The 22,381-nt window shown below is 49.4% G+C and overlaps 1 protein-coding gene across 2 annotated transcripts; it reads left to right on the top strand.

The window, feature by feature from the left end:
- The first annotated feature begins 3 nt into the window (after nucleotides 1-3).
- Nucleotides 4-17,246, top strand: Pigq (phosphatidylinositol glycan anchor biosynthesis class Q). 2 transcript variants are annotated; one of them, XM_031352528.1, is made up of 11 exons: nucleotides 4-96; nucleotides 5,092-5,790; nucleotides 9,037-9,168; nucleotides 9,303-9,423; nucleotides 11,851-11,977; nucleotides 12,251-12,404; nucleotides 12,486-12,597; nucleotides 13,025-13,105; nucleotides 13,435-13,549; nucleotides 15,055-15,116; nucleotides 15,925-17,246. In XM_031352528.1, exons 2-11 carry the CDS (start codon nucleotides 5,102-5,104, stop codon nucleotides 16,075-16,077), a joined length of 1,746 nt encoding a protein of 581 aa, XP_031208388.1. In that variant the 5' UTR covers nucleotides 4-96; nucleotides 5,092-5,101; the 3' UTR covers nucleotides 16,078-17,246. The 2 variants fall into 2 exon arrangements, with proteins under 2 accessions (XP_031208388.1, XP_031208387.1); XM_031352527.1 differs by lacking the exon at nucleotides 4-96 and adding an exon at nucleotides 944-1,110.
- The last annotated feature ends 5,135 nt before the right edge of the window (nucleotides 17,247-22,381 follow it).

Genomic DNA, 22,381 nt, shown 5'->3' with positions numbered 1-22,381 from the left:
GTTTAGGGGAAGGGTGTGGCCCCTTAGTGTTGCCCCCAGCTTCAAAAAATATCCCCATTCTTGATCCTCCAACAGCACCCTGGACCCAACAGAGAGGTAAGGAGTAGGTAAATCAGAGGGGTAAGCCCTTCATGTGTCCTGGTAGGGGCACGTGGTAAGGGTTGATTGAGCCTTCAAGTCCTCTCCTGTACACTCCCTGTTTTGAATGATTTCACTTTTCCTTTTAATACAGGTCCAAACTACTTTTGAGCTCTTGGGTGGAGTGATGGGACGGTTCTGGGTAGCACAGCTTCTTTCATACCCTTCCGAAATTCAAGACAGGAAAACAATAGCCTTTCCTCCCATGTTACAGATGAGATCTGGAAGAGGGGTGTGTGTGTGTGTGTGTGTGTGTGTGTGTGTGTGTGTGTGTGTGTATGTGCATGCGCGCGTGTGAAGAGCTTACTCAGTGAGAATCTGGATCTCACTCATGATCTTCATGTGGGAAGGAGCAAGAAAAAGCTGCTTGCTTCTTACCCCTTCAGGGTGTAGGGTGGCACCCAGCCTGTCGTCTGGACGTTGAGGTCACCACGAGTCATTCCTTCAGGTTAACTCAATATGCCCTGATCATTATGTTGTGGGGGGTTAATGGACAATGAAAGAAACTTTGCTTGTAAGTAGATGATCAATAAACAGTTACTTCGTTGTTAGGGGTATTGCTTTGGGACCATGCGGCCCACATAGGTCGGCGCACACCCTACCCGCAATGGAGAGGGACAGTTGGAAGGACGCAGGCTTAGGAGGCCAGGCAGGGTATGGCGGTAAGCACAAAGTGGCTACTTGGGTCCTCAAAGGCTGGATCCACCCGACCTTTCAGGACATTTATAGCGAGAGTAGCTTTGGTGACAGGAGCCGCGCGCGCGGAACTCTCGGGCTCAGGCGATGGACAGCCCGGGCACGTTTGGGGACCGGACCGCCGCGCGACAACGCGCGGAGCCGGCGGAAATGGTGCTGATGTCCCGCGGCGGGCCTGGGAGCCGCGAACACTGTCGTCCTCCCGGGCCCGCCGAACGCGGTGCCCAACCCGGTCCCTTCCCTACCACTCCGGGACGCGGCCCGGGGGACCAGCCGGTGAGCACTAGCGGGTGGCGGGGCCGGGAGAGGAAGAGGAGGAAATCGCGAGGCAGCGCAGGCCCTGGGTCCTCAGTGCCTGGCTCCTAAGTCTCTGAAATGGGAAACCAGAGACCACCGCGCAGCTGACCTCCAGGCTCAGCCGCACCCGTGTGGGTCTGGGCCTGCTCTCCTGAACCTGAGGGCACCGAGAGGCCCCTCCTCCCGTCCAGACGGGGGAACTGGCTGGAAGATTCCTGGGGCACCCGGCTAAGAGGCCTCATATTTATCGACTCCAGTAAAGATCGGAAACAGATTACCCTCTCCTTTTGAAACGAAAAAGGAAAGCATTTACAGAGGCCAAAAAAAAAAAAAAAAAAAAAAAAAAAAAAAAAAAAAAAAAAAAAAAAAAAAAACAAACCAAAATGTGTTTCTGAACAGGTTCTCTTATAGGCTAGGTTGGCCTCAAAATCTTAGTGTAGCAAAGGATGACCTTGAATTTTCGGTCGTCCTTCGGCTACCTCCCAATTACAGATATGTACTACTACTACTGGTCTATGAGGTTCTAGGGACTTAACACAGGGTCTCGTGCAGGCTAGGCAAGCTCCCTACCAACTGACTAAATCCCTAGTGAGAAAAGTGGCTTTTTTTGGGGGGGGCGTTTATTTTGAATGTGAGGGTAAATACGAATCCTCTCAAAGATTCACAAAGTAATATTTCAGCTATGATGTGTCCCAGGTCTCTCTTAGCTGGGCTGGCCATCCCTGTTCCTTGCAGGGGTGATAAGCAATAGCTCTGCTTCTGCAGAAGTCTGACTTGGAGTTCTGTGGAGAGAATTCCTGGGGCCTCTTGTATAACCCTCCTGGGAACGGGCTGTCAGGGAGGGAACTGACTCCTTAGCAAAGGCAGCTTTCCTAGGCTTTGGTTGTTCTTTTAATCAGCATCTTTAAAGGTGTTCGCACATCCCAGGTTTCTGCCTTCTCGCTCCAGCTTCTCACCTCCTGTATCGATCGCCTGCTCTTTCATCATTTCTGCTGTTGGAATCCCAGCAGCCCAGTGTACGCACACTCCTCTTTACACTTCAGTGCTTTCCGGAGGCTGAGTTGGGAGTGAAGGTGGGGGTTTGCCTCATAACTTGAGTTCTCTCAGTATCCCACAGATCAGAGCTCCAGCCTCTCTCTACCTTCTTTCCTTTGACCTGGCCTTTTTTTTTTTTTTTTTTTGCTTTTTTTAAAAGGTAAACTAAATGAATCATACTCTACCACAAGGATGTGCATACACATAGTGTGTCTACAGCACAGTGGATTTACGTGTTGTGAACAGACTCTACACCAGCCCTTGCAATATCTGCTTATAGTTAGACCAAGGGCATTTCTCTTCCCACACTCTTGTGAGCATTTTTCCTTAGTTCACGTGAAGTGTGCCCCCCAGAGAGTCAGATATTTCACTGAGCTGTGTGTCCTTACAAGGTTGTTGAACAAGAGCTTGGCTGTGCTGAAGGGTTCCCTGTGACAGTGGCTCTAGTATTTTTAACAGTGCATTACTGCCCCCATGGTTTTCTGGAGACAGTTCCTACTGAAGAGACCAGAGAAACTGGTTCTTGACACTGGCTCTGGGGATTTAGCTCGGCCTGGTGTTGGGCGTCAGGTTTTCTCCATGGACACTTCTTCCGGGTACTTTGGAGTCTGTTTTACTGGAGACTTCTGACTTGGAGTTCTATGGAGAGGTTTCCTGAGGCTTCTTTTCTTGACCCACCTGGGAATGGCTTTCCCAGGCTTGGGCTGTCCTTTTAGTCAGCATCCGCATTTGGAAGTCCTACAGGGCTGGGTCCCATTAGTCCTCTCAGCATTGGGCTGGGTTACAGTTCATATGAGACCCTCGGTCTAATCCTCAGTATCACAAAAACAAAAAGCTTTGCCATGTTCATGTGAAGGCTTCTTTGGGCTGGAATACCTGCAGGAAGGGAACAGCTGCATCTGGGCATTTGTCTATGAGACAGCTACCACTTGTGTTACTGTCTGTCCCCTCATCTCCAATTGTTTTGTGTGAACACTAGACCAGGAAGCTGGGCTTCAGCCCAAGATCTGGGCCTCCCTCTGGAAAGGATCCAAAAATGGGGGTCCTTGCTCATGGTTGCTGTGCCCTTCACCCTAAAGGCATGTGTAGGCGCCTGAAGCTTGCCAAACACTCAACAGTTCAGTTCAGCAGGCACAAGTTAAGGGGACCCACAATCTCCAATCACGCCTTTCTGTGGAAGGAAAGGTGTAGTGCGCCACAGAGTAAAGGATTTGTAGTTGCTGTGGTAGCTCTTGATGCTCACACCAAGAGCCTGAGAGGTCAGGAGGGCTGGTGTTCCCTCAGAGGAAATGTGTTGATATTCTCTCACGGAGAGAAATCCTGCTCTGCTGGGAGCCCCGTCTTGAGGTGTCTGCCAAGGATTCCAGAGGTACCTCAGGTGAGCAGAGGGCAGAGCAGAGCAGAGCTACCACAGAGCTACACCTCCCACCCCTTTACTTCCTTTTTGAGACTGAGTCTCTGAGTTACAGCTCTGAGGGGAAAGGTATCCTGGCAGTCTGGAGCCAAGCGACAGCACAAAGCCACACCACAAGCCTCACACAAGAGCTTTACTGGGAAAGACACAAGATGGTGGCTACCTCTGCTTGGGCCAGAAATAGCAGAAAACTGAGTGGGAGGCAATTTTATATAGGATTTCTTGGGGTGGGGGGACCACGTTTTCCAGGGTGGGAATTGATGGGATTTCAAACCCTAGCTCAGGGATTGGTGAGTTTTCAGCAGCAGGAGGACATGTTCCCTGTTACAGGAAGAAGAGAGGCTCCTTTAAGCAGGGGCCTTGCACTCAGCCTTAGGACCAGTGTGCATCCAGTTCTCCTGAGCCACAAAACAAGTTTGTTTGGTTCACTGTTATTTTTATTTTTGGTTATTTGGTGGTGTTTGAGATCAGATTTAGAATGTTGGCCATGCTAGGCAAGCACACTACCATTGAAAAACATCCCTGGCCCTCTAAAATAGGCTTAATACCTTTTTAAATTTATGTATATGAGGTTTTGCCTGCACGTATGTATGTGTAACCACACATGTGCCAGATCTGCTAGAACTGGAGTTATGGATGGTTGTGAACCACCGTATGGGTGCTGGGACTCAAACTCAGGTCCTCTGCAAGAGCAACGAAAGCTCTAAACCTCTCCAGTCCCAAGTTTTAAGATTTTAACTTTTGCCAGTCAGTGGTGGCGCACACCTTTAATCCCAGCACTTGGAGGGCAGAGGCAGGCGGATTTCTGAGTTCGAGGACAGCCAGGGCTACACAGAGAAACTCTGTCTAAAAAATAAATAAGTAAATAAATAAATAAATAAATAAATAAATAAATAAATAAATTTAACTCTTGCTTACGTAAATCCAGTTTGTTGCTGTTTGAGACAGGGCCTTATTTTGTATGCCAGGCTTCCCTGAAATTCATGTGTAGGCCTAGCTGGTCTTGAACTCAGTGATCTTTCTGCTTTAGCCTCCTTAGCACTGAGACAATAGTTAAAAGCCATCTCCCCCAACCCCTTCTTTTGAAGGCTGGTCTTGAACTGGCACTCCTGCCTCCACCTCTTCACTGCTGGAATTACATGTGTGCGTTGCACAGCTGGTTGACTTCTGGCTTGTTAAAGTTATTTGTGTACATGCCCATATGACACTCATAAGGAGGCCTTTCTCCTTAAGTCTCAGGCTCAGCCCCACACTGCTGTCAGTCAACAGTATTTGTGGAGTGCCTCACTCTGCCCTGCTTCGGGCTGCTTGCCTTGGAACGTGAGCTTCTTGGGGCAGTGATTGGAAGAGTTCAGTCCCTGGGAGATGCATAGCCATGACCCACCCAATCCAGAACTGTGCTTTCCCAACCTGTGGCTAGGTGAATGGTCCATAAGCGTGGTACAGCATCTTGCAGGCACCGTGCTGCCAGCCACAGCAGCTCTAAACCAATACTTTCTCATCTCTTGCAGGGCCCCCAGAATGGTGCTCAAGGCCTTCTTCCCCACATGCTGTGCCTCGGCAGACAGTGGCCTATTGGTGGGACGCTGGGTCCCAGGACAGAGTAGTGCTGTGATCCTGGCTGTGGTGCACTTTCCCTTCATCCCCATCCAAGTCAAGGAGCTCCTGGCCCAGGTGCAGAAGGCCAGCCAAGTGCAAGTGGCTGTGCTAGGCACCTGGTGCCACCGTCAGCAGGAACCGGAAGAGAGCCTGGGGAATTTCCTAGAGGGCCTGTGTGCCATCTTCTCCCATGATCCCTGGCTGCAGCTATGCCGGGAGAGGGGTACCAGATTCTGGAGCTGTAAGGCCACTTACCATCAGATGTCTAACACTCTGGACACACCCACTGAAGACCAGGTCATGCTCATTTTCTATGACCAGCGCAAGCTGCTGCTCTCCTGGCTGCATCAACCTCCGGTCCTGCCTGACTGCCAGATTGGAGACACCACAGCCAGCACTGGAGGCCTAGCTGACATCTTTGACACAGTGGCACGCAGTGAGGTGCTCTTCCGAAATGACCAGTTTGATGAAGGACCCGTACGCCTGAGCCACTGGCAATCAGAGGGAGTGGAAGCCAGTATACTTGTGGAGTTGGCAAAGCGGGCCTCTGGGCCTGTCTGCCTGCTGCTGGCTTCTCTGCTGTCCCTGATCTCAGCAGCCAGTGCTTGCCGGTAGGTGCCTCACACAGGAAAGATAGATCAAGAAATTGGTTCCTTGAGAACCACAGGCTCTCCCTTCAGTGTGTAGTGGCATTGAGAGCCAGAGGGCCCATCCTGAGGCTCATGTTCCTGGGGCCCAGTTCTCCTCTTGCCTCCCTTTGCATCTCAGAGGCTGCTGCTATTCCTGGAGACTGACTGTGTGACGCCCGTCCAGTTAGAATGAATCACAGACAGTTTAAGCACCATAGAGAGAAATCTGGTGAACACAAAACTGGGTTATCACACTTAAAAAAAAATTTACAAAGCTGCATGCCTTTAATCCCATTAATCCCAGCACTTGGGAGGCAGAAGCAGGCAGATTTCTGAGTTCAAGGCCAGCCTGGTCTACAGAGTGAGTTCCAGGACAGCCAGGGCTACACAGAGAAACCCTGTCTCGAAAAACAAAAAAAAAAAAAAATTACAAGTAGCCAGGCAGTGGAGGTGCACACCTTTAATCCCAGCACTTGGGAGGCAGAGGCAGGCAGATCGCTCTGAATTCAAGGCCAGCCTGGTGTACAAATCAAGTCCAGGATGGCCAGGCCTATTAGAGAAATGCTGTCTCAAAAAAAAAAAATTGTATGTATGAATGTTTGTCAGCATTTATGTATTACGTGCATCCTTAGTCAGAAGAGAGGGTCAGATCTGGAACTGAGGTTATAAATGGTTCTGAGCCATCATGTGGGTGCTGGGAATTAAACCCTTGTCTTTATAAGAGCAACAAGTGCTCCAAATCACTGCATCATCTCTTCAGCTTATCTTACTAGTTTTTTGTGCTTGAGATAGGTTCTCAGCTATATAGCCTTGGCTGGCCTAGAACTCACTGTGTGGACCAGGCTACCCTCAAACTCTGCCTCTGGGATTAAAGGCTAATATCTGCCTTGCCTGGGTTGACTTGTGAGGACACAGAGCTGCCCACTCCCCTTCTTTCCTGTGTTCCCACAGCTGGCTTCAGGTGCTAATGCAGTTCCTCTCCAGACCAGCCAGATGCTTGGAGTGGTGGTACCCACCCAGGGTCTCTAAGATCATGGGTTGCTAGCCTGGTGAGCAGTTTGGAAAAGTCCCCAAGTCCTCAGAAGGCTGGGAAACACTAGGCTCTTTTAGTTTAGCTTGTGAATAAGGAATGAAGCTCTAGGAGCCCTTTTCTCCCAGAGAGATCTCTTCTGTCTGTCTGTCTCTCTCTCTCTGTGTTTTTAACCCTCAACTATCTCTCTAAAATTAAGACAGGGGTTTTGTTTTTGCTTTTTGTTTTTTTGTTTTTTTGTTTTTTTGTTTTTTTGGAGATGGTTTCTCTGTGTAGCCCTGGCTGTCCTGGGACTCACTCTGTAGACCAGGCTGGCCTCGAACTCAGAAATCCGCCTGCCTCTGCCTCCCAAGTGCTGGGATTAAAGGTGTGCGCAAGACAGGGTTTTTATATATCTCAAGCTGGGCACAAACTTGCTGTGTAGCCAAATATGACCTTTACCACTCATCTATCATCTATCTATCATCTATCTATCTATCTATCTATCTATCTATCTATCTATCTCTATCCATATATCTATCATCTATCTATCATTTTATCTATCCATCTATCCATCATCTATATCCATCTACCTACCTATCTATCATCTATCTATCTATCTATCTATCTATCTATCTATCTATCTATCTATCATCTATCTATTTTGAGGCAGTGTGGCATTATGTAGTCCTGGCTATCCTGAAAACTCTATGTAGACCAGGATGGTTTGCAACTCATAGATTCACTTCCCTCTGCCACCAGAGAGCTGGGATCAAATGTGTACCATCATAGTACTGGACAAACAGTCTACCAGATGAGCTCTATCTCCAGCTTAAGATGATGTTCCCTTGGTGCTTCTGCCCTTAAGGAACAGCTGTAGTGTTCTCTAGCTCTCCCTCCCTTTAGATCTACAGACTGGTGTCTAGTGTGGACCTGGCTTGCCTTTTCCAGGGGCTCTGGTGACATTAGACTACTGTTCCAGAAAGGGAGCCCGGGGTAACTCTAGGGATACACGTTAGGTTGTAGGGGCTGCTGGGTATTGATGTATGGTGTAGACTTTTGGGACAGCCTTATAACTAAGGTGAAGGGATGTGTTGGCCTAGGCGCCATTACGTCAGAGAAGGTCCTTAGTTTTTCTTATCCTCTCAAGAGACTCAAGAAAGATGAAGAGATGCTTTTGTACTGAATGAATGCAGGCACCAGCCTGCCCATCAAGCAAAGGTCAGCACTTCTCAGTGCTGGTGTATAGGCGAGGCTATCATCGCAGAATAAAGCTCTTCTCTGCCTTTCATGACTTTGTGCCCTTCTAAACCCCCCCACGGGTGTGGAGTCTGGGCCGTGAAGGACTGACCTTGGACTTTGGAGTTTCATGTACCCAGTGATGGTCACTGTGGTTGGCTATTTAAAGGGAAGGCTCTGCTGAGTACAGTTCTTGGAATTGATTCCTAGTTGCACTGTGGCAGAGAGGTCTTTAAACCTTCCAGAGTCGTGTCATGCTTTTTCCTTCTGAGATTACACACAGCTCTGCACATCCCAGGAGCCCTTGGGTCTCTCCTGTCTCCTGCTGCTGCTGCTACTTTTTTTGCTCCTTGACCCCACTCTCCTGTTTCACATGAGTGCAGCCCAATTGCTATAAGGCATTTTCTTCTTCCTTGGCTTGAAGACATCTCTTACTATAAGAGCCTCTGTGGAAATGTCTCAATGCTTCCTTTGTGAGGAATTCAGTCTTACTGGAAAGACCAGGAGAACCTTGCTGAGCTGGGTTACCATCTAGTAGGCAGAGCAAGTCTTGGGTGGATGGGAGATGACCTAATCCCTCCTCCCCCTCTACTTTTTAAGCCATCTTTTGAGGGGAGGGGAGGCTTAACCAAGCTGGCTTTGGACTTGAGATCTGTCTGCCTCAGCCTCCTGAGTCCTGGGATTAAAGGCATGCACCACCATGCCTGACTATCTTTTCAGCTCTCTTGATCTTTGCACTGGCTGGTGAGCTCAGGTATGCTGAGGCTCTGCGAGGGTCCAGCTCTGTAGCAGCAGTAAGCACAGTTGGGGTTGGGGGTGAGGAAGGTGCTGTGCCTTTCGCACCTACGCATCCTTGCTTGGCTCTGTTGGGTTTTATGTCTGCTGAGCTTTGAGGTAGAACCAAAGGGCTCAGAGTGAGTGGCTCTGGGTCTTCTCTCCAGAGTGAGGGATGTCAGTCTCAGCTCTCATATTCTCCCCAGGCTGTGGAAGCTGTGGCCCCTTCCCTTCATCAGAAGCAAGCTCTCCACTTGTGAGCAGCTCCGGCACCGGCTGAAGCACCTCTCACTCATCTTCAGCACTGAGAAAGCCCAGAGTCCCACGCAGCTGATGAGGTATGGTTTTCTACAAAAGGAAGGGTGGGGTGGCCCATCCTCTTCTTCACCTCCACTCTGCATTGTGCCTCCAGGCAGGCCCCTCTCAGGTCACAGCCTGTGTCTACCTGTGCTTTCCTTGACTTTCCTTCCAGGAAGGCCAACATGCTGGTTTCTGTGCTCCTGGATGTGGCCCTCGGCTTGCTGCTGCTCTCTTGGCTCCACAGCAATAACCGAATTGGACAGCTGGCCAATGCCCTGGTTCCTGTGGCTGATGTGAGTGGATTTGGGTGGAGCCCAGCTTCCTGAGGGTTGGAAATTCTCTTGGGTAGTTCTTCAGCTGGCAGAATAGCTCTTCCCTGTCCTCACCCTAGGCACCCAGCCTGAGATATTTCCTGGCTCTTGGGACCTATGTCTCTCAGGACAGCATTGGCCTGGGGGCCACTTTGGTTGAGGCTTTCATGGGCCCCCTTTCCATGCTAAGATGATCTTCCAGATGAAAGCTAACCTCAGGACAGCTCAGGGCTGTTGCTGGGCTGGCCACGCTATTACCAGATTGCTCTTATACTGGAAACAAGAGGCACAGGCTTGTCCTCTCTACTCCCCATGCTCCCCTACATGGTATGTACAGCACATCCACACTGGTCACTTCACCTCATTTCTACCCAGCCTGGAACTTCTCAGTTCTCCATTCTCACCTGCAGTAGAGTCAAAGCAATCTCTACTGTGAAGCCTTGGGGGTTCTGCTTCTGCTCCATCAGTGCAGATGCGTGCTAGGTGTGTCTGTTGCCAGGCCAGGAATCTGGGGCAGCAGTGGGCTCCTCTCAGCTTTGTGAGATCTGTGGAGGTCATCCCAGTAGGAAAGAGGAGCTGGAGCTGGGTAAAAGGGTGAGGCTATTTCTATATTCTGTTTCTTGGCCAGCTTTGTCTGAGTTTTCCTTTTTGCAAAATTGAAAAAAAAAACCCATAAATATTTAATTAAAAAATGGAGTCTTTTTGTGCTGCCAGGCTTTTACCCTTTAAATATTAAATAAGACATGTTTATAAAGACAGTTTGCTCTCCTCCCTGGTGGCCTGAAGCTCTTGCACAGGGCTGCAAGGGGCTTTGAGAAGAACATATAGGGATTTAAGACTTACTCTTGAGGACTGGACAGTGGTGGTGCACCCTTTAATCCCAGCACTTGAGAGGCAGAAACAGGCAGATCTCTGAGTTTGTGGCTACACTGGTTTTTACAGTGAATTCCAGGACAGCCAAGGCTATATAAAGAAACTGTCTCAACAGACAAACAAACAAACAGAGCTGGGCAGTGGTGGCACACACCTTTAGTCCCAGCACTTGGGAGGCAGAGGCAGGTGGATTTCTGAGTTTGAGGCCAGCCTGGTCTACAGAGTGAGTTCCAGGACAGCTAGGGCTATACAGAGAAACCCTGTCTCAAAAAACCAAACAAACAAACAAAATACTCCCAACCAACCTACCAAACAGGATCACTCCTGCAGCCTCACCTTGGTGACAGAGTAGAGCATCCTCAGCCAGGACCAGTTTCCCTGCTTGTCGTTGAAGTCCCTGTGCTGTTCGATGCACTCAATTTTGTCTTTTCTCTGGGGGCCCTTGCCCTCCAGTGCTCTCACCTGCTTGCCAAGTCTCTGATAAGACTCACACCCTCTCACTCACCCAAGATTGCTATTCATTGCTGGGTGGCCCTAACCTCTGGTAGCAAGTGGTACAGTGAAGTCTTTAACAGAGGCCTTCAGAATTTCCCAAGTGTGGTTTGAATTGAGCCATGGTCTGTCCCACCTCAGCAGTATCCATGTACAGGGACTTAGGACCCTATGGGTCCAGGGCTCAAGTACAGTATGGATGATGGAGGGAGTTCTCAGGTTGAGGTCCATGTCTCATGGGGACACATGCTTAAAGAATTGGTTTATGGGGGCTGGAGAGATGGCTCAGTGGTTAAGAGCACTGACTGCTCTACAGAGGTCCTGAGTTCAATTCCCAGCAACCACATGGTGGCTCACAACCATCTGTAATGGGTTCTGATGCCCTCTTCTGGTGTGTCTGAAGACAGCTACAGTGTACTTACATATAATAATAATAAATAAAAAAAAAAAATCTTTAAAAAAAAAAGAAAGAATTGGTTTATGTATTCAAGCCTGTTGGAAGATTCCTCAAACCAGGATCTTGGAAGTCATCTGTGACCAGGGGTCAGGGGTCCAGTGGCCAGACAAATTTGGGAAACACTATTTCTGTCCAAAGTTAGAAGACTTTGGCACACATCTTTAACCCTGGCACTTGAGAGGCAGAGGCAGGCGGATCTCTTGAGGCCATCCTAATCTACACAGTGAGTTCTAAGAGAGCTAGGGCTATATACTGAGACCCTGTTTTTTTTGTTTGTTTGTTTGTTTTGTTTTGTTTTGGTTTTTGGTTTTTCAAGACAGGGTTTCTCTGTCTAGCTCTGGCTGTCCTGGATCTCACTCTGTGGACCAGGCTGGCCTTGAACTCAGCAGTCTGCTCGCCTCTGCCTCCCAAGTGCTGGGATTAAAGACCACACAATGATTCTGAACCTTGGAAGGAAGTACAGGCTGCCTTTGTCCTGCCCAGACAGACTGACTGGGGTGGGAGCCCATTACAGACAATCCTCAATCTACTCACTCATCTAACTCAGTGTGACCATATCATCCCTCCCCTGCTCCATGTCCCTGTAGCGCGTGGCTGAGGAGCTCCAGCATCTGCTGCAGTGGCTGATGGGTGCTCCTGCTGGGCTCAAGATGAATCGGGCACTGGATCAGGTGCTGGGCCGCTTTTTCCTGTACCACATCCATCTGTGGATCAGTGAGTTCCTGATGGGCAGGGTTGGGCAGCCCAGCAGGGCTGGTTGAGGAGAGCAGGGAACCCTAGTCAGGCCCCATTCTCCCTGTGCCTCCATTTTCTGGCCTCTTGTCTGTATGAAGCCAACTGTGTCAGGTCAGATGCTCAAGCCAAAGTCTGGGGCCAGTGGCTGGGCTTGTGTTCACCTGTGTCCTGCAGTATTAGGTATCCATTCTCAGAAGTGTGGGCTCCCAGTACCTCAGTGGGCAGTACTTATGGCTAAACCCCATCCTGCAGGCTATATCCACCTTATGTCCCCCTTTATTGAGCACATCCTGTGGCATGTGGGACTCTCAGCCTGCCTTGGACTGACTGTTGCTCTGTCCATCTTTTCGGACATCATTGCCCTTCTTACCTTCCACATCTACTGCTTCTATGTCTACGGTGCCAGGTATGTGTATGTTCAAGTGGTTGCTCAACAGGGTGTAAGCAGATGGGTGAGGTGTGGCCCTCATGAGCCTGTGTCCTACAGGCTGTACTGCCTGAAGATCTATGGCCTTTCCTCTCTCTGGCGTCTGTTCCGGGGGAAGAAGTGGAATGTTCTACGCCAGCGGGTGGATTCCTGTTCCTATGACCTTGACCAGGTAGGTACCTACAGCTTTGAGCCTGCTGACCTGGCCAGGGCAGCTACTTATAGACCCTACCAGGGACCAACCTACTCCTTTCCTGCAGCTAGCCTCTAGCAGTTGGCCTAGGGGGAGGTACCCGCAGACCTACATACTTTACCAAGGTGGGCATAGGGCTGCCTTGCTTATTTCATTTGCTTACCCAGATGTGATACATGCAATTTTTCCTAACATTTGCCTATATACCCTGCTGCCTGTTTCCCCATGAGACACCAGGTCCACAGGATATGTAGATACACCCCTCATGGTAAAGAGAACATGCTTACCCTTGCTAGCTCAGGAGACCAAAAAATTCAACTGCAGTATAAGATGTGTGTGGGCAGTGACGAGTAGCCCCCCGCTCTGGATCTTGTGATGGCAGGTATGCTGTCCTTTTTCCCTACAGCTGTTCATTGGGACCTTGCTCTTCACCATCCTGGTCTTCTTGCTGCCCACTACCGCTCTGTACTACCTGGTATTCACCCTGGTGAGCCCAGTACCTCCTGCCCTGGGGCCTATAGAACTTGGGATTGGTCATTGCCTGAGCCAGGCACACAGGGAACAGGCTATCTACCTCTTTGGGTCCATCAACATGGCTGTTCTGAACTCTCTGGAAACTGTACTAGTCTTAAAGTAGTTGGGGGTCCTGTCTTGGAGAAGACTGTCTACAGAGGAGGTTAGGACCCATAATAGGTGGATGGGATCACAGAGGAGCCCTCTTCTGGAGGTGAGCCTATTGGGCTGCTCTCCTCCTAGGCCTGTCTAATGTGTGCCCTCAGCCCCAGTCAGTGGCCCTGAATGTCACCTTTGCTACAGCTCCGGCTCCTGGTGATCACTGTGCAGGGCTTAATCCATCTACTTGTAGACCTCATCAATTCCCTGCCACTATACTCCCTTGGCCTTCGACTCTGCCGACCCTACAGGCTGGCAGGTAAGTGTTTGGTGCTGGGTGGCTGGCTTCTGACAGATGATTCAATGTACCCATAGGCCTTAAAAAACACTGGTGCCAACCTCATGTGTCTCCTGCTTGAAAGAAGTGGTGTGTGTGGCATAGAGGTAGGCAGGGCCACGAAGACAGACTTGGTCCTGGGCACATGCTGTCTTTTCTCTCTCCCTGGAGAGTAAAGTTCAGAGCCATAAAGACCCGAGGCCACACCCTCCCTGTAATACATGAGGCTTGCTGCAGGGTCTGTGTAGGATATGGCTCAGACTATAGGATGTGGTTCTAGGCTATGTCTGCTTTTTGATGACCCCCACCCTTGGAAGGACAGGCCAGAATAAGGGCTGCTAGACTGTAGCAGGAGCGCCCTGCACTGTGTATAATCATCACCTATCACCCGAGCTGTCTCTCTGAATCTTTGCGTTCTGGTCCCATACCCCTTGAGGGGAACTTATCTCCTTTAGGCATGAAGTTGTTATGGACAACCCATTTGTCTCTGGGGCTTTGGATACAGTGGGGACTTTAGAATTAACTAGCATAGCCTGTGTTCAACACCAATTCAGTCAATTTCTAAGGTGACCAGTATGCCCATTTGAACTCTTCCAGCCAGCTCACACTCTTTTGATAGGGATGTGCAGCTTCCTTGGCTTTGAACCAATTTCAAAGTCTGCCTTCAGTCATCTCCCCACTGCTAAATACCTATAAAACATTTTGTGAACATCCTTCTAGCTAATTTCTCCATTAACTTCAGGGGGCCCAGGCCAGAGTTTCATTTGCAATGTTACTCACTTAAGCCTCTGCCCCTACTTCTTCACCTCAGAACACAAAAGCAGGTGGGCCATAGTAGCCCCAGACATAGCCTGGAACGCGAACCTTTTCCTCCTAAGCTTACTTACTGGAGCCAATAAATGGGGCAGAGCAGTTTAACTTGGCTTGGAAGGCCATGGCTCTGACCCTCCTCACTCATGGGCTTTAAGTCAGCTTCATTGCCAGCTCGTTTGTTTTCAAAACAAGGTTTCTCTGTGTAGCCCTGTTGGTCCTAGAACTTACTCTGTAGACCAGGCTGGCTTTAAATTCATAGAGTTCTACCTTCCTCCGCCTCCTGAGTGTTGGGATTAAAGGCATGCACCACCACAACTGGCCTGTTTTCTGCTCTTTTAAGAACCTTCTTCCTGAGCATTTCCTAGACCTGGAACTCAAAATACAGGCCAGGGGTGCTGTGGGTTCCTAAAGTCAGCCAGACACAGAAGTTGTAGGACACTGAACTATTAATAGGACATCTGCCACCCAGCATAGAGGCCGCTGGGAGAGGTAGAGGAGAAGAGAACCTTGTGTGCCCAGGCAGGTCTACTGCCACCTGCGTGTGTTCAAAGGGGCTTCTGTTGCCCCAAATTACCATCTACAATAGCCTCTCCTGAGCCATAGCATTCAGTGGGACCAATGAAAGCTGAGTGGGTATTGCCACCTTCCTTCCTAAATACTCTGCTTTCCTATAGCTGGTGTGAAGTTCAGAGTTCTGGAAAAGGAGGCAGGCAGGCCCCTCCGCCTCCTGATGCAGGTAAGAACTTCTCTATGCTTCACTGCTACTCAGATCTGGGACCCCCATCTCCCCTCATACTCCCCCAGTGTTCTGGAACAGTTGTTGTCAGCTTTGTGATACTGTGGTGTTACAGCAGCCAGAGGTCAGATATAAGTAGAAGACCCAGTGGAACTAAGGGATAGGTTCCCAGGCACCTGAGCACCATAACTCACTGTGTCTGGAGCCTCCCCAGCATAGTTGTAGCTACCATATTGTGGTCTACATAGCTGATATCTAGTCTGGCCCGTGGGTGGGATGCTCCTGTCCTTGGCTAGAGACATCATGAAGCTTCCCTGGGTCCCATAGTGCTCAAAATTGTGATAAAACAGAAATGACTTTCAGAGGTCTCATGACAAATAGTGATTTCCTGGACTTGAACCCTTGGCTCTTTCAGTCACAGGTAGGTCCCTGTGGAAGGGAGCAGAACATGTTTTGGGGTGACTTGGGCCAAGTCCAAGATTCTTAGATGCCGAAGCACCTGGCATGATCCTCCTCCCAGAAACAGAGTAGATCCTAGGATAGGGCAGACACTGAGCTCCTCTGTCATTATTCCCTCCTCAGGGGACCAAAATGCTATATGGGCTGTTTCTCCCAGGATAGATAGCATGGCTATTCCATAGGCAAAGGTTTGTCAGAGCTCATCTGGGCTTGCTCTACAGCTGTCTAGCTAAAGATTCTCCAGAGGGCGAGTCAGGTCCAGGGTGCCATCCCTCAAGAGCTTCTTCTGTAGACACAGCTGAAGCATCCATGACCACCCACCCTACTGATATCTACCCTGCCCTTGCAGATAAACCCCCTGCCCTATAGCTATGTGGTGCACACCTACCGTCTGCCTAGCTGTGGCTGCCATCCCAAGCACTCCTGGGGTACTTTGTGCCGAAAGCTGTTCTTCGGAGAGCTCATCTACCCCTGGAGGCAGAGAGAAGACAAACAGGACTGAGGAGTAGGACACAGCCCACTCATAGCTACTGCACAGCCACCGCACCTCTTTCTGCCAAGATAGCACTGACCATGGGGTCATCTCAGGTCCCACATGGGCCAACCAAACACTCTGTGTGCTCAATGTAGGCAGGCCTTACCCCTGCCTGAGTTACTACTCTGGCTCTCAGACCCTGCCAGCTTCAGTCCTACATTCTGTCTAGCACAGTGGTTCTCAACCTTCCCAAAGCTGTGACCCTTTAATACAGTTCCTCATGTCATGTTGACCCTCAACCATGCAATTATTTTCATTACTACTTCATAACTGTAATTTTGCTATTGCTATGAATAGTGATATATAAATGCCTGTGTTTTCTGACAGTCATAGGTGACCCCTGTGAAAGGGTTGAGAACCACTGCTCTAGTACCACCTATGTGGGGACCCACATGCTTTTTGTAGTCATTGCAGTAAGCCTGATTCCTAGGAGTGCCTGGACTCCATGGGATATGCTGGCAGGTCCTCTTGGCTGCTTTATTGGGTGGGAACACTCCTGGGCACCTGGTGCACTCCACAAGCCTCAGCAGAACATTCCCACTGGGAAACAGAGGCAGCTGCTGATCCCTTGCCACCCCCACCCCCGCCCTGTGAACTAATCCCTCACCCTGGACTTCATTGGGTTTACTTGCTGCTCCCTGGAGATTGCTCTGTGAAGTTGCTGCTAATAGGCCTTTGGGTACCCTTTGCTTGAAGTTAGATCAAATGGGGTGATTGGATACCTGCCAACCTGGCTGCCCTGTTCTTGCTTAGTGTTCCATGTATGGATAGGTTTGGCAGGGAACCAGGCAGATTCCTTACGGGACCAGGCAGCTCCCTTCTGGACAGGCACTTCATGGCTCACTGTGTGAATGACCTTGGGGCAGTGAAATGGCTAGGGTTCCCTAACACTAAGTGGGACCCCATGTGAGCTAGTCCCTAGGAAAACCTCACTGCCCGATGGTCTAGAAGTACCTGCTGTGGGCAGGAGGGGACAGCCAGCCCTGACTGTCTTTCAGGGGCACTCAGGACCATCGATATTGGTTTGTCTTGTGCCTGCTTCCTCTTGTCTACATTCTTAAGCAGCCAGTGAAGGGTTCTGGTGAAGATGAATCCTGATCGTGTGCTAACAATAAAATCTCATGAATCTGGAGTACCAGCTTGGGTGTGCTGCTTGTCTGGCTAGGCTCGTGGATGGGCTGAGCAGAGCACTGGGTTACTCCAGGTGACTGTCACTATTTCCTGCCTAAGGCCTCAATGGAGGGTCTGCTGAGTTGCAGCCCAAGGCACTTGAAGACGTCCCAGAAAGGTGAACAGAGCTAGAGCCTCAGGGCATCTGGCCAGTGAGGCTGGCCACCCTGATTCCTGGGGCAGGGATACAGTCTGGTAGGCTGGGGTTGTCTACTCTGGGCTTTGAGGGTGTGGATTCCATACAAAGCAGAGCATCGCCCTGGACTGACAGGTTTCTCTATATAATCTTGGCTATCCCAGAACTCACTCTGTAGACCAGGCTGGCTCACACATAGATCAGTCTGCCTCTGCCTTCCCAGTGCTGGGACTGAAGGAGTGTGCCAATACCATGCATCTTCAATTGACTCTTAGCATCCGCAGTCTTTGGATGCCTTCAGGCCTGTTGTCCTGGATATGAAGAAGAGGCCCTCAGTTGCTTTCTATTCTAGCCTGGGACTCAGTATAAGCCAACTGGTGGGTGCCATAGGCCCCTGTGTGATGCTGTGCCCACATAGAGCCTGCTGAAAATGGCTGTCATTTACAATACTGGGTGCTAAACTTTAGGCAGGCCTTACACTCGTCTCTTGGTTCCTTTGAACTCAGCTGCACACAGATTTCAATTTCTATGCTTGCATTTCTTCCCTACTCTGCCTGGCTACCTTTACCCATCCTTTAGCTGCCTGTTCTCACCCCTCCACTCCTGCACTCCCATCAGGCAGAGCTTCTGCCCTCAGCCCAGCTGGCCTTGTCATGAGATAGGTCTGGCATCTGTCCTCTGTGCAGCAGAGTACTGGGCTGTCTGCCCTTCTGAGGACCAGTCAGGGCCTGGCACCAGAGCTGGCTGAAGAAACACTGGCCATTGGAGCCACAAGAGTTTGCCTCTTGCAGAGAGTTGTGCCCATGGAGGTTTTTCTGATGACTCTCAGACATAGCTCATATATGTCTAACAACAAGGGCTGATGTTTGGGTAGGCATCACTTTGATGGACAGGTGCCTGGTGCTGTCAAATGGTGGCCTTTCCCAGGAGCTGGCAGAGCTCCTATCACAATCTAAACAAGTGTATCTACAGGTACTTAGGACATGAACATGGCCTGACTCTTCATTCTGTTTCCACTAGCTGCCATGTCTGTCACTGTGTCTGGATCTGTCTACTTATGAGAGGTTCTAGGACCTCTTGTTGCTAGTCTAAGGCCAGGATTTCTAAGTAATTGAAACATTTTTTTGAAATATATATCATGTGTTTCAGGCTGGTCTCAACTGGCTACATAACTAAGGATGACCCTGAAATACTGATCTTCCTGCATCTACTTCCTGAGTATTAAGATTAGTTATATAACACACAGTTTATGTGGAGTACTAAGGATCAAACCCAGGATTTCAACTGCCAATTTCCAGCCAAACTGAAATGTTTGGTGGTTACTTCTTGAGCTTCCTGGACACATGGTTTTAGGGTCCAGGGCCTGTCCCCTCGTATGATTCCCAGAGTTCTCAGAGGACTCAGGGTACCACCCTGAGTGGGGGAGTTGGTCTTAGTCTGCTTTTTCTAATTATCACAAAATTCAAGAGCCCAGATGTGTTATCAATAGTAGTTCATTGGCTTGTTCTAGAGGCTGAGAATCTAAGGTCATTGGCACAGCATCTGGTTGTGGGCATTTTTGCAAAACAACACGGTGCCAGGCATCACATGGCGAGAACAAAGCAAGTATGCTAGTCATTTCTCCTTTAAGGCCACTAATGCCACCATGGGAGCACCTTCATGACTTCACCTTCTAATTACCTCCCATGAGTCCCACCTGACAAACTGTGACATAAGGCGTGGGCCATCATGCTACTCAGTCCACTCAGACTCAAAGGCCCATCTCTGTTTCTGGAAATATTCTCATGGATAGCCTTGAGATAAAAGTGTGACCAGTTTTCTCAGTGTTCTTTAAATATAGTCAAAATAACACCTGACCTCAATTGTCACAGGCTGTGCGTGTGCCTCTGGAAAGGGGGGTTGGGTTCCTACTAGTTAGTCTCAGCCCCCATAGATGAACATCATTGCTATTTCAAGCCTTACACCTCTAAAGAAAGGCTCTCACCGTCATTACAGCCAGCGCAGGGGGTGCAAGCCATCAGAACAGAGGCAAAGCTCAAGTCTGGGCATATGGTCTCTATAAGGGAGGATCTCCCTGATAACCAGGTTGTGGCTCTCCAGGACTCTGTTCTTAGCCACTCGTCAGCTAAGGATCAAGACTTTCTGGGTTGCTGTTGATCTGTCCTTATGATGTTTCTTACCAATCTATGTTATCCAGAGTTCAGGGACTGGCCACTCCTGGGAAAAATGTAGCCAGGGGGAAAAAAAAAGATACAGGTAATACCTCTGGGTCCTTTGGAGATTCAGAGTGAGCTGAGAAGTCCTGTTGGAAGGTCTTAGGGTGCTTCTACCCTCCTGGGCCCAGGACCCTCCACCCTCCACACCTTTGACCAAGAGAATAGCAGGAAGGCCTGTCTCTGAAGTCAGGTGAGGAGAGCTCTGAGGATGCTTCTCAGGCACCATCCCCTCATACACCTTCCCTGAATATTGTGTCAAACCAAGTGGCAGTGTTCACAGGGTCAAGATGCTCAATAGAGGCCATGTCTTCAGCTTTGGAGGGAGTGTAGGGCTGCTGGACTGAAGGGTACCTGCTGCTGGAGGGAAGGCCTGGATCCAGCAGTCCCTTGGAGAAAAGACCCCTTTTAGGTTTTTTCTTCATTCTTGAAGACAGGGCCTCTGTAAGCCAGATCTTGGACTTATGTCAGCATCCCAAGTGTGCTGGGATTAGAGGTGTGAGTCACCCACCATACCTGGCTGGTGTGTGTGTTTCACATTTCTTAAGTAGCTGGTAGGATATAACCTGGAATTACTGAATTCTAATTTCACTTTTGAACATTTGATGTTACTTTTTAGCATCAGCAGACTTGATAACTGCTCGATGCTAACCTGACATCCGCCGATCATTCAGTCTGTTTAACAACAAGCCCCTGTGTCTTTTATTATTTTCCTGAGGGTTGCTCCCTGACTCCTATTCTGTACAGTCTGGGAAAACCAACTGGTGGTGATGGCAAGATAGTGTCACTGAAGTGGTCACACAGCTAAAGAGACAGTTTTCAGTGTGGAAGTCAAATGGATTTCCTGGCTTTTCCATATGCTTGCCCAGTCACAGCTCCCTTCTGTTCTGTGGCCACCACACATGGCAACTTGGCTTCACCCTACTTGTCCATTGTTGACATGATTGTGAGTGTCTGTGCTTGTGAGTATGGGTGCTCAAGATGGGTTGAAGAGGGCACTGGATTCCCTGACCATAGAGTTGTAAGTGGTTGTGTGCTGTGGTACTGAGAGCCAAATTCCAATCCTACACAAGTACAGCAACCATTGCTAACTGCTGAGTCATCTCTCCAGCACTTTTAGTAAGCCAGGATTTGTTATGTGGCTCAAGTTGGTCTTGAACCCATGGCAATCCTTCTGCCCGACTATTAGGACTATAGGCATGTGTCACCCACCTAACCTGCTTAGAAGGTACTTGCCTGGTCCTGTTCCTTGCCTTTACAGCAGCCAGGAGAGATCTCAGCTGTGGACACCTTTGTGCTTAGTGGACACCTGATCACTGGTGGCACACTGCCCAGATTGTGCTTCACAAAGACCACTGATCGGTGGCCATGTGAAGGAGCAGCACCCGAGTCAGCTTTAGTGGCCTCTTCTCTTGGCCTCCTTTCTCAATGCCCCAAGCAGCTGGGCTCATAAGCTTCTGCCATCACAGATTTGGTTGTTTGAGACAGGGTTCCTCTGTGTAACAAGCTCTGATTCACTGTCCTGGACTCACTTTGTACACCAGGTTGGTTTCAAACTCAGAAATTGGCCTGCCTCTGCTTCCCCAGTGCTGGGATTTACATGCCCTGTCAAGATTCATTCTTTTTTTTTTTTTTTTTTTTTTTTTTTTGTTTTTCGAGACAGGGTTTCTCTGTGTAGTCCTGGCTGTTCTGGAGCTCACTCTGTAGACCAGGCTGGCCTCGAACTTAGAAATCCGCCTGCCTCTGCCTCCCCAAGTGCTGGGATTAAAGGCGTGCGCCACCACTGCCCGGCTGTCATCTATTTTTTAATAATGTATGTGTCTCCATGTTTTGCCTGCATGTATGTCAGTGTGCCAAGAGTGTGCCTGGTGCTGGAGGGGTTAGAAGTAGGCATTAGATCCCTGCCTGGAACTGGAGTCATGACTGTGAGCCAACAGGTTGGTGCTGGGAACTGAACTCAGATCCTCTACCAGAGCAACAAGTGCTTTGAACTGCTGAGCCAACTCTTCACCCAGTCCCTCATTTTATCAATTTCTTATATTTATTTATTTATATTTTTTAGTTTTTTGAGACAGGGTTTGTCTGTGTAGACCTGACTGTCCTGGAACTCATTCTGTAGATCAGGCTGGCCTCGAACTCAGAAATCTGCTTGCCTCTGCCTCCCAAGTGCTGGGATTAAAAGCATGTGCCACCACCTCCCGGCTTCTTATAATTATTTTTAAATGTGTATTGGTGTTTTGCCTGCACATTTGTCTGTGTGAGGGTGTTAGATTTCCTGGAAGTAGTTACGGACAGTTGTGAGCTGCCGTGTGTGAATTGAACCCAGTTCCTCTGAAAGAACAGCCAGGGATCCAATCCCGGGATCTTAACCTCTGAGCCATTTCTACAGCACTCCACCCCACTGTGCGTGTACACACACACACACACACACACACACACACACATTTTATCTACTTTCTGACAATGTTTGTGTAAAAACTGTTCCAAGGTACGGTATGTGTGTGACTCCAGCACTCGTGGCTACAGTATGTGGAGGTCAGAGGATAACTTTCAGAGGTCAGTTCAGCCTTCTACCATGTTAAAATAGGCTTATACCAGGCCAGGTACCTCTTGAACTGCTGGACAAATTCTCCTATCTTTACTTCCTTTCTTACTATAGGAGCGGGAGTTAGGTGGGATGGGGATTACAGATGGCCAGCCACCGGAGTGAGATCGAACTCATACTGTCAAGCTTACGGTGCAAGAGCGTTGG

This window comes from Mastomys coucha, unplaced genomic scaffold (genome assembly GCF_008632895.1).
Source record: "Mastomys coucha isolate ucsf_1 unplaced genomic scaffold, UCSF_Mcou_1 pScaffold5, whole genome shotgun sequence".
Taxonomy (NCBI): domain Eukaryota; kingdom Metazoa; phylum Chordata; class Mammalia; order Rodentia; family Muridae; genus Mastomys; species Mastomys coucha.
The sequence above is the reverse complement of the archived record's forward strand: the minus strand, read 5'-3'. Positions and strand labels throughout refer to the sequence as shown.